This window comes from Onychomys torridus, chromosome 4 (assembly GCF_903995425.1).
Source record: "Onychomys torridus chromosome 4, mOncTor1.1, whole genome shotgun sequence".
NCBI lineage: Eukaryota > Metazoa > Chordata > Mammalia > Rodentia > Cricetidae > Onychomys > Onychomys torridus.
Window position 1 is genome coordinate 105,044,338 of NC_050446.1, and position 10,826 is coordinate 105,055,163.

Sequence of the window (10,826 nt, forward strand, 5' to 3'; positions counted from 1 at the left end):
ACTCTACCTCCCATACTTGCAAAAATACAAGCTGGCCACAGAATGCCATTTAAGAGGCTTTCTCCATTTTATTTCTTTGGGAACGGAAAATGAAGAGTCTTTCCATCACATATGGTAGATATATATATATATATATATTTATATATTTATATATAATTTATTTTGTGGTTGGACATTCCAAAGCTGTTCATTTTTTTTCTCCCCCATCTCTGTTTTGTTTTGTGTTTAATGCCTTCGTCCCAGTCCCTGTGGACCAGGCTCAGGGTCTGGAGCAGGTATAGTGCGGGATTAGAGGAATGGGCAGTGGTTGCCAGAGTGGCCTCCAATCAAGGTCAAAAACCCATTGAGGACCACCCAGAAGCTGTGCAGAGGGCTGGAGGGCACAAAGAGGGCACTCCTGGTTTTGTGGGTGCTACACAGCTTGTTGAACAGTCACCAGTCATGGGAGGAGGCTGGTCAGGGGTTGGGGGACTTGCTCACAGTAGATACCAACCCTCTCCGTCCAGACCCCAAAATTCCATCTTGGGGCAGGAAGAGGGAGTGAAAAAGAGAAATACAAGGACTGAGGGCCAAGTCTCCTCTGATTGTTATTGCTGGTGAATTGGAAATTTTACTTTCTTAAAAGAGAAATTAGAATTTCCCTGCCTGTCTTGGGGAGAGAGACTCTGAGAGATTCTAGATAAGGAAGTGACCTTGACTGTCCCAACCCATACCCACCATCCCTGCCAGGACAAATGAGCCAACTCAAGAGTCTGGAAAGCAACCCGAGGGTCAGTGATCCTCAAAGGTTAGCCTTGTTCTTCAGGGACAGTCACATCCAACCCTGACTGGCCCCTCAAACAAGGGGTCCAGGCTCAGACTTGGGCCAGTGGGTCTGGGAAGTGAGCAGGGCACCGAGAGAGAGAGATGAGCAGGGCTCTCTGCTGGGAGCAAAGGTGAGACCCGGAGGAAAAGGCAGCCTGGGAGGTGATGTGAGCGTGAAAGCAGGAGGCTGGTGGAGACAGTGAGGGAAAACACAGGAAGACATCAGACATCCATCTGAGCTCAGAAATGGGGTGAACAGAATACCTAAGAGGCAGGTAGCACTTCATAGCTATCATTAGAGCTGAACAGTGACCCTGGGGATGGTCAGCAAGCAGCAGAGGATATAGCCTTGTAGGATCCTGGCCAGAGGGTGAGGGTGGGGCTGAGAAGAAGCCTCTAGGGACCCTTTCCAAGAATAGGAAGGCAGGTCTCCCCTGGGTACTGAGCTTCCAGCCCGGACTCTCACCTCCCTCAATATACACAGAGGGGCACATGCTCAGGACTAGTCCAGGCTCTAAGGCCTGAGCCAAAGATACCTTGCTGGGGGAGGGGTTGGGCAGGTAGCCCTCTCAACCACAGGCAGGCCATCTGCTCCTACTTCTGCTAATCTGCCTGGGGAAGGAGAACACCACATGAAGAAGAGAGACCAGGAGCCTAGGGTCTGTCAGCACTGGTAGACCCATGCAGGCTCCTTCAGGCTGTGTGGCCTAGGAGAGCACAGACAGTAGCACTGGACATAAGGTGGCCAGCAACAGCGGCCCAAGATCCGGGAAGGGGGCTAGGGTACTTCCTGGCAATGCAAGCCTGCCTCCATCTCCAACGAGAGGATTTCCAGAAAAGGAGCATGCTCCCTGTACCTGGGACCTCACCCCCATGCACTCTGCCCTCCCCGACGCGCTCCTTGGCAGGAGGGTCTGGAGTGGCTCCCCACAAAGGCGCAGTGCTGGAGCTGCGTGGACTGGGGGGATAAGGGGGCTGGTCACAGCTGCTTTGAGAACCTCTTTGGTCTGGGGATATGCAGCACACACATGGGGAAGGGGAATGAATGGAAGGGGACATTGGTGACTCCGACCTTCAGACAGGGCACTTGTCAGAAGGTTGTGCACGCAGATAGAGAATCAGATTTCTGTGGACTCGATGCGCTCGAGGCGGGAGGGGGTCCAGGCTTTCTTTTCCTCACCATGCTGGGGAGTAGGCGTGCTGGCACCCCCTGCTGCCCCACGCTCCCGAAGCCGCCGCTCCAGCTGCTGGTTGCGCTGGTACATCTCCACATAACTCAGCTGGAGCTGTTTCTGGTACTCGATGACCTTCTCCTTCTCCTCCAACCACACCCGGCGCTCCTCTGCAAAGCTGGCACCCTGGCGCTCCCGGGCACGCCGCTCAGCAGCCAGCTCAGCCTGCAGTCTCCCCACTTCCCTGCGCAGGGCTCGCGTCCCACCCTCTCCCCCAGCATCCACCTCCCCATCGACAGAAACCAGGGAAGCAGCAGCTGCCACCCCAGCCTGCCGGCGCATCTTGGCCTCATCACTCTCACACGAGGCCAGTGCCTCCTGTGGCTCGGCTAGGTCCACAGGGGTCAGTGCAGGCTTGAGGCAGGCAGTGGGCAGCTCGCCTTCACTCAGCTCCAGGCTGGCCTGTTTGCTGCCGAAAGAGTCCCTCAAGCTGAGCAGCTGCTCCTCCTTCTCCCGGAGGGAGGCCCTTCCCTCCCGAAGTTGTGAGCGCAGCCCCACGATCTCACTTAACTTCTGCGACACATCGGCCTGCGAGTCCTTGAGTTGCTGCTTCAGGAGGGAAATCTCCCCGGCCTTCTGGCACACCTGGACGGGGACAGGCAGAAGCAGAAGCCAGGGTAAAGGCAGAGCCGAGAGAGTAAGGGCTCATCTCAACCCAGCTCCCAGATTTAGCTCCAGAGGCACCGAGCTTCCCCTGGACTCAGGCTCAGCCCCACAGGGGGCTCCCTCCCTGCCTTACTCAGGACAGAAGCGACTCATCTGATACAGCCCAAGGGCAGTCCCTATTCTCAGGGCCACTCTGAACTGATTTGGTCCTACTCCCTTCACGACCCCCCCCCCCACTACATAGCAGTAAGTTGCTGCGCTGGGGGGGTCTCCAGAGGAAGAGAAGTTGAAAGATCTCAAGCCCCCAGCCCGCACCTCCCACTTAGTTTCCTCCATCCGGGGCAGGAAGTCGGCCTGCTCCTTCTGGCAGGCGGCCACCTTGTCCTCTAGCTCTTCCCGTTGCCTCATCAGCTGGGCTGCCTCCTCCTGCAGCTGCTTCTTGTCCTGCTGTAGCCGCAGCACCTGCAGCTGTAGGCCCTGCTGGGCGCGCTGGGCACGGCGGGCCACCTGCTGCAGCTTTCCACTGCAGCCCTGCCGGAGCTCAGCTAGCTCCCGCTCCCATGCCTTCTGCCGCTCCTCCAGCACCTGGGCCACGGCCGCCTCGCTCTGTTCCAGGCTGCGCCGCAGAGCAGCCACCTCCTGCTCCTTCTCCCACAGCCGCTCCTCCAGCTCCTGGATCAGCGCACTGGGCGAGGGTGGTGAGCAGGCTGCAAACGGCAGGCCCCCACTTCCACCCTCCCCGGATCCCAGGTGGCCCGACCGCCCCATGGATGATGACGACCCGCTCTTGCTGGAGGCCCGCCCGCTGTCGGAGGTCCCCAGATCTTGGTAGCCTGACCCGCCCCCACTGCTGCCACTGTTATAGCCGGCAGTGCCAATACGGTTGATATGGCTGGTGGAAGCACTGAGGGGTGCCAGATGCTGGCTATAGCTGGAACTATAGGTAGGCAGGCTTGTGAGTGAGTTCCGGCCTGAGTCTGAGAGACCACCCCCACTCCCACCCGCGGGGGTCATGGTCCGAGACTTGTCCAGTCCGCCCTTGAGGCCAGCGGGGCCCTGTCGTCCCTCAGGGGTCCCATTGGTCTGCGGAGGACACAAGTTCTGCATGGAATGAAAGTTCTTGGGTACAACAGGTTTGAAGGCTGAGGGCCGAACTAGTGGCTCTGAGCACTGCATAAAAGGAAGGGGGAAAGAGGCATCAGATTGAGATCTTATCCTTGGCCCCTCCTCTTCCTTATGTCCAAGACTTGTTCAAGAACCACCTCCTGCCCCATTAGACCTCTCCAAGTCTCCCCATCTGAGGCTCCACCTCAAGTCTCCCACAAGCCACCTCTGTCCTGGATCCACGAGTGAGACTTAGCCCCAGGATTGCACTCCAGAACTCCCCACAATGGTTTTCATCCCAGCCCCCATGATTGCCCCTAAGAAGCCCCACCTTAACCTCCTCTCTCGGTTACACCCCCCCCCCCCCACACACACACACTCTAAACCAGGCTATGAGGCTCTCAGGTCCTGGGGACTAACCTGGTCTAGCTTGCCAGAGGTGGTCAGGAGCTTCGGTGGGTGATTGGGTTCACGATACTGTGGTGGAGCCTTGTCACTGCCCCCACTGCTGCTGCTGCCCCCACTGCTGCCCACCATATTACCACAAACATCTGTGTGGTCACTGCCCCGCAGCTCGCCATTGAGGTAGAGAGAGTTGGCGAGAACCTTGTCCTCTGATGGGTAGCGGCCAGGTCTCTCCCTGCCGGCTCCACTACCACTGCCTCTAGGACCAGGGAAACTGCCCTGGCTGCCCCCACCCCCTGTTCGAGTGCCAACGCTTTTCATAGGAAACTCCTGGGCATGAGTCACCCCGCTACCCACACTGCCCATGGTCAGGCGGGGATCTGGGGGTCCAAGCTCAGAAGGCCGGGGGGCAAAGGCCAGGAGAGGATCCCTCCCGGGATCAGCGCGCACAGGTAACGTCTCCAGCTTCGCCATGACTAAGCCAGAAGGGCACTGTGGGCACAAATGGGAAGGTAGAGAGGTCAGAATCCACCCCCAGCCCCAAGCAAGTCAGCCGGGGCCCCACTTTGTCTCTCTGTGTTCCTTACAATGGACACCACAGTCTAACAGTATAACCAGGCTTCCAAGACGAAGGAATAGCTCTGCCTTTGTGCCAAGGTGCCATGCACATACCTTCTCAGCGGGGCTCAGTCCTTCACCCCACTCCACCCATGAACCTCCCAGACTCAGTGACTTAACGGTGCTGCAACTCCCAGAGTTTAGTTTTCACTAAATTTACCCCGGATCATGATTGCTACAGTCCAGCTTCCTGGGCTGGGAAGACGGGACTGGTTGAGAAAAGCAGGACCTGACTTCAAGAAGGTAAAGGAGAGACACAAATAACCCTATACAAAAAAAAAAAAAAATGACAGTGCGGGTCTTTCCCAGCCCCCATCTAAGGTGGTAAACAAGGTGAAAGCTGACTGCAGGCGAGACTTCTCTCCTTACCTTTCCAAACAGGTGGGGGGCCGGCGGGTCCTCAAGCTTGGGACCCTCCGAGGCCGGGTCTGCAGGGGCCATGTGGCTCACTCTGGAAATCTGGGCTAGGCCCGAACCAGCTGCGTGGCTTTGGACTAGCCGACCAAGCCATCCCGTACTACAGTTTTCTCCTCTGTGAAATGGGAAGAATTGAAAACGGAGCTGCCGCGCGCCAGGCGCCCGGAGGCGGCAGGCGAGGGAGAGAAGCCCAGTCTTGGAGTTGGGTGGGCGGAGCTGCCGCTGCGGCCTGCGCCAAGGTCGCCGGTGGGCGCAGCCGTGGTTATGCAGACCGACATACACAGGCTGCGGCTGCAGCAGGTGGCAAGCGAGCCCTCCCGGGGTTTTTCCTAACTTGGCCTCGTGGTGGCCTGGCCCCAGAGTGCCCCACTCTCTGATATCAGTACTCTATAGCAGTCCCTAAACTGGCCGACACGGGGCAGGGACGCAGACACCAGAACACAAGCAGCCAGCTCCTCCCTCCTGGCTTTTCCCACAGGTGGGTGAAGGAGGGGCGGGACTTTCGCAACCAGTAATGATGACCCCTGAGGATGCCATGCCTGCTGAACCTTGCTAAGAATGCAGTACCACCAGGAAGAGTTCTTGGATTAGCCATTCCTCCGTACCCCCTCCCTCCTTTCCCTTTGGACCTTGACCCTGTTCAGTTGACCATGAAGTGCTCTGAGCCAGTTCGGTTGGGTGTGCTCTCTCCCTCAAAGCTTACCCACAGGAGCGGGGAGCAAGGCCTCCTGCTCAAAGAGGCCTAGCTTGTTTCCTGGTTCCTTTGTCTCAAGTCAGCACCTTGGAACACCTGTACCGGAGAGCTGTATAACACAGGTGGGCAGGGATACCAGGCAAATCCCAGTCACTGGCATGAGGTTCTAATGACTCAAATATGTGTGTCAGTTATGAAAGAGGGATGTTCTTCAGGCCTATAAACCCCAGAAAACAGGCAGGGCACCCTGTTGTGAGGTCCATGCCTGCTCCCCTGAATGCTCTGCAGACCTCTTTCCTCCAAGATGCTTAATTCTAATGCTGCTTCCTTCTTGTCAGCCTCCAAACCAAGGGGGGCTGCCAACACATGTGCCCTTCCTTCAGTTTCTTCTGGCCACAGTCTACGCCGTGGCTCTAGGTAGTGGGTAAGTTCACTAGCAAGCTGGTCATTGACACTGCAGAAATTCATTCAGTGCCTATGCCTATGGAAAAGAGCACGGTTGCCACCCTCCTCCTGTGGGCCATTCTGTGCTCACATGCAGGCTGACACTAGTCCTGTGCACACGAAGAACCCAGGGAAACACTGAAGTGTGGGATGTACAGGTGCGCCACCCCAGGAGTGAGGCCTCTTTCGCCTTACCCTAGCTCCTGCTGTCTCCACTTGGGAGATTCTAGCCTGCTAGCCCTCAGCCTTGAAACTCCCTCCTCCCCTAAGCATTGGCCGGCCCCTCTCTCGTCCTCACTGAGTTCAATGCAGGGAAAAGCTGGGACTGGCAGGGTGAAAATCAAGTGGCCTGAGGCTTGAAGCCAAGAAGGAAGCCTGGGCACGGCTACAGGGAGATCTGGCAAATCCTCCTGCAGCTGGAGCTCAGGTGGCGGGAACATGAGAGGAGGCTAGGGCACAGGTGTGGGTGTGACATCATTAACATGACAGGGAGAGACTGCTTAGGAGAAATTGGTGTTGTTGAGAAGACCCAAAGATACCTCTTCCAGGATGGAAAGACTGAGGTTGTTAGCATCTCAGAGTGGTGTGGGCGGGCCCAGCAGTAAGGGTGGTGGAGCTCCATAAGTCTGGGAGGTAGTGTGCAAGCAGGAAAAAGTCCAAGAGACACTGTGCCCAAAAGCCAAAATGGGGAGGGGATTCAAAATAGGGGCACTAACTAGCCTGGAGGCGCAGGCCCATATTCTCTTCTACTTGGGGTTCTGAAGCAAAGACTGCAAATTCAAGGCTAGCCTGAGCAATCTGGTGAGACCCTGTCTTAAAAAAGAAAACAGCGATCGGTGAGCAACTACTTCCCTAGCAAGTGCAAGACCCTAGGTTCAAACTCTGGTATAAAAAATCAGAGGCCAGGTGGTGGTGGCGCACTCCTTTAATCCCAGCACTCGGGAGGCAGAGCCAGGCGGATCTCTGTGAGTTCGAGGCCAGCCTGGTCTACAGAGTGAAATCCAGGACAGGCTCCAAAGCTACAGAGAAACCCTGTCTCAAAAAACCAAAAAGAAAAAAAAAAAATCAGGAAGAAGAGGAGAAGGAAGAAATAAGAAATGCAGGCAGGGGGAGCTTCAGGGCAGCCTGAGCTACTTGGGGGGATCGCTTGCTCCCAGAAGTTTGATACAACTCTGAGAACCAAGTGAGAGTCCATCTTAAAAAACAAAAACAAAAAACAAAGCTCAAAAAACAAAGAAACAAAGCAAAATGAGAGAGACAGGGAGGGAGGGGAAAGGAAAGAGAATCCAGGGCAGTTTCTAGTGGTCAAAGGAAGAAAGGGTCCAGAAGGGAAGCTGGAATTGAAGTGTGGTCCGGATTTAGCAGCTGCATCACTGGTGACTATGTCCAAAGGGTTTTAGAAAAGCGGTGCAAAGCAAAGCAGACAGACCACGGGGATGGAGAGGCCAGGGCGGAGCTGGAGAGACGGCTCAGCGGTTAGGAGCACTGGCTGCTCTTCCGGAGAACCCGGCTCCAATTCCCAGCAGCCACGTGGCAGCCCACAGCTGTCTGTGACTCCTGTGGAACCCAGCACTCGGGAGGCAGAGGCAGGCAGATCTCTGTGCGTCTGAGGTCAGCCTGGTCTACAGAGTGAGTTCCAGGACAGCCTGGGCTACACATGAAAAGCCTGTCTCAGAGAAGTAAAAATGGTCGAGGAGGAAGAGGACAGTAGAGGCCTTCACTTAAAGTTTGAAATCAAAGGGCTTTTAATTCTCTTTTAAAATTAACCCTGAGAACTTTCCATGGTGGCACCGAGGCAGGAGGACCAAGAGTTCGAGGTCTGCCTTGAATACATACTGAGTTTGAGCCCAGTCCAGGCTACATTAGATCCTGTCTCAAAAACAAACAAACAAACAAATGGGAAACACAATAATAAAGCCTCAGGCGGGAGAGCTCCGTGAGTGGGAGTGCCGCTGTGGGAGCTCAAGATCCCGAGTTTGAATCCCCAGCAGTCCAAAAAGCCAGCTGTGTCTGTGCCAGCGCCGTAACCCCAGCACTATGGAGGGCAGAGAACGGAGGAGCACTGAGATCTGCTGGCTGCCAGCCTAACCCTAGGTTCAGTGAGGGATCCTGACTCGAGGGAATAAGGCAGAGAGGGAGGGACAGGACCCCATCGTGTGTGTGTGTGTGTGTGTGTGTGTGTGTGTGTGTGTGTGTGTGTGTGCATGTGCGCGCACTCCACCACAAGCCAAAATTCTGATAGGAATTACAGATGTGATGGAAACACATCTAGTGAGATACAGGCAGAGGACTAGCAAGGGAGCTGCACCAGAGGCTGGGGTGGAGGAGGGACAAACACAGGAAGGGCCGTGTTGATTCTGAGTGACAGGGGATAACATAATGAATGTTTGGGAAGATGCTTTATAAATAACTGCCAAGTGCACTCCTCCTGAGAGCAGACCACAGTTTGGGGCTGTCATCTGCTTCACTCTGTCTCTAGAGTGGCTTCTTGTCAAATGCAGATGCTTAGGGTCCTAGATGGTGTCCTGAGCCACCCTTCTCATGCTGTTCATGAGGACCGCTCCGGGAGTCAACCGGTAGGCAATTCCCAGAGTTCCTCGCCATGATTCTAACCTGTCACAGCCAACCCCTTGTAACTACTTCATGTCCCTTGCCTCTTCCAACCTTGAGCTCCTGCAAATTCTTTCCTCAAAACCCTGGTAGAGAGCCGGAAGGACAAGGAGTGGAATATATTTCCCTGGTAAGCAAGCTAGAACAGAGGGGAGAGGCGGGGCTGAGCTCCCTCTGTAGGCCAGGCGCCTGGACTGGCCTCCGAGGGAACTGTAATCTGGAAGGACAGTTGAACAGCATCACTCTGGGGTGGTAGCCTGTTGCCTGAGCCTGTCTCTACTGTGGTTCCATCGACCCTCAGTGTCTGTGACATTACAGTATTAGTAGTCAAGGGGGCCAGATGGACTCTGGCTAATGAACCCTTCCATGAGCGGGGCAATAGAGTTCTTGCAGTATCAGCTCCAGGTGTAAATCACAGCTCAACTGCGGGGAATGGAACCTCATGCACATGATTCCACCTCAGATTCTCACACCTGTCTTACAGCAGTTTAAAGAAGGAACCATATTATGTGTCAAATGCCTGATATTCTTCTTTCTGGCACCCACAGCCAAGTAGAGCTTGTAGCAGAGTCCTTCAGGCCTCTCCCGATAGTCATCCTACATTTCTCGTGACACAAGCTCTTCACTCCATCTACAACCTACTCTCAGCTCTCTGCCCATGCCATATCCTCTGGAACCAGTCCAAACACTGCTTCTCAGCCTGGCATCCTTGATACCCCAGCAGAGGTCTTGGAGCACTTAGCTCAGGATGCCCCAGGGAGATTTCACTGGGTGCAGCTTCCCCATGGAAGCCTTTTTTATGGAGGCCATAAAAAAATGTCTTTAGGGGGTCTCTGGGCCCTGACATTAAAAAAAAAAAAAATGCATGTGGGAATGTTGGTGAGGAGCAATGCAAATAGGAAATGTAGGAAATGAATTCATATAGAGAAACAGGAAGGGCTTCCAGGAAGGATTAAGGGAAGGGATTCAGGGAGCAGAACTTCTTGGTTGGGATGTATGAGAGGAGATGCATCTTCCCTTGGAAACGTGGGCACCTGCAGGGGAGGAGGCCCTCCCCTGGATCCCAGCTCTGATGAAGCTGATGCTTTGGGGCTGAGGGTAACGACAGCACACCCCCACCCACCCGCTCACACAGGAGCCTGCCTCTACTGTGCATGTGTGTCAGAGTGTGTGTGTGGGGGGGGGGGGTCGACATTCACTAGCACATAGACCCCAGCCACAAATCCTCTGCAAAGGTGCCACAGAGGTCCCTGCGGTTGGAGAAATTCCACCCAAATCTCCCTCGGTCCCCATCAACGCGCGTGGCCCAGGAGGGGGGGCGGGGTGCAGAGAGAAGAGGTGACATAATCCGGGCCGCACCCCCTCCGGCCGCCACCCCCCCACCCCCGCTGGGTGAAGCGTCCATGACATCATCGGCCTCATTCCCCAACTCCCGGTACCCTAGCAGCGGGACGCGCCCCCTCCCCAGCTTCCCACCGACTAGAAGCGGCACGCGATGCAGCGGGCATGGAGACCCGAGGGGGACCTGGAGGGGCGCCCCGGCAGGCCTGTATCACTTACTCACTGCCTCAGAGTCCGGCGCAGAGGCTGAGACACCAGCGACAGCTGCCCCGCTCTCTGGCGCAGCCCGGAGCCCGCCCCGCTGGGCTCGCGGCGCGGCCCGGCTCTGCTCTTGGCCCCTCCCGCCCCGCGCCCGGCCCGCCCACCAGCGGCTGCGGCAAACGCGAGCCCGCCCTCCGACCACGCCCCCTGGAGCCGCCAATCCTGGACCGGGGCGGGACTCGGTGCCTTAACCCCTTTGGTCGCTGAGCGCTGGCCCGCCTGCCCCACAGGCTGGGTGGCAGATATTCGGGCCTCAGTCCGTTTTAACCACTCTACCAAATTCTTAGTGT

General features: G+C 56.1%; 1 protein-coding gene across 4 annotated transcripts; it reads right to left on the bottom strand.

The window, feature by feature from the left end:
* Positions 1 to 177: 177 nt before the first annotated feature.
* Lzts3 (leucine zipper tumor suppressor family member 3) lies at positions 178 to 10,609 on the bottom strand. Of its 4 annotated transcripts, XR_004944728.1 has the most exons (6): positions 10,495 to 10,609; positions 5,139 to 5,301; positions 4,167 to 4,643; positions 2,958 to 3,812; positions 1,341 to 2,621; positions 178 to 991 (listed from the first exon to the last, which is right to left on the bottom strand). XR_004944728.1 is itself a non-coding variant. In XM_036184597.1 (5 exons), the coding sequence occupies exons 2-5, from the start codon at positions 5,208 to 5,210 to the stop codon at positions 1,923 to 1,925; spliced, it is 2,103 nt and encodes a 700-aa protein (XP_036040490.1). In that variant the 5' UTR covers positions 5,211 to 5,301; positions 10,499 to 10,609; the 3' UTR covers positions 178 to 1,922. The 4 variants fall into 4 exon arrangements, 3 of the variants coding, with proteins under 3 accessions (XP_036040490.1, XP_036040491.1, XP_036040489.1); XM_036184597.1 differs by having other exon boundaries at positions 178 to 2,621; positions 10,499 to 10,609; XM_036184598.1 differs by having other exon boundaries at positions 178 to 2,621; positions 3,021 to 3,812.
* Positions 10,610 to 10,826: the final 217 nt, after the last annotated feature.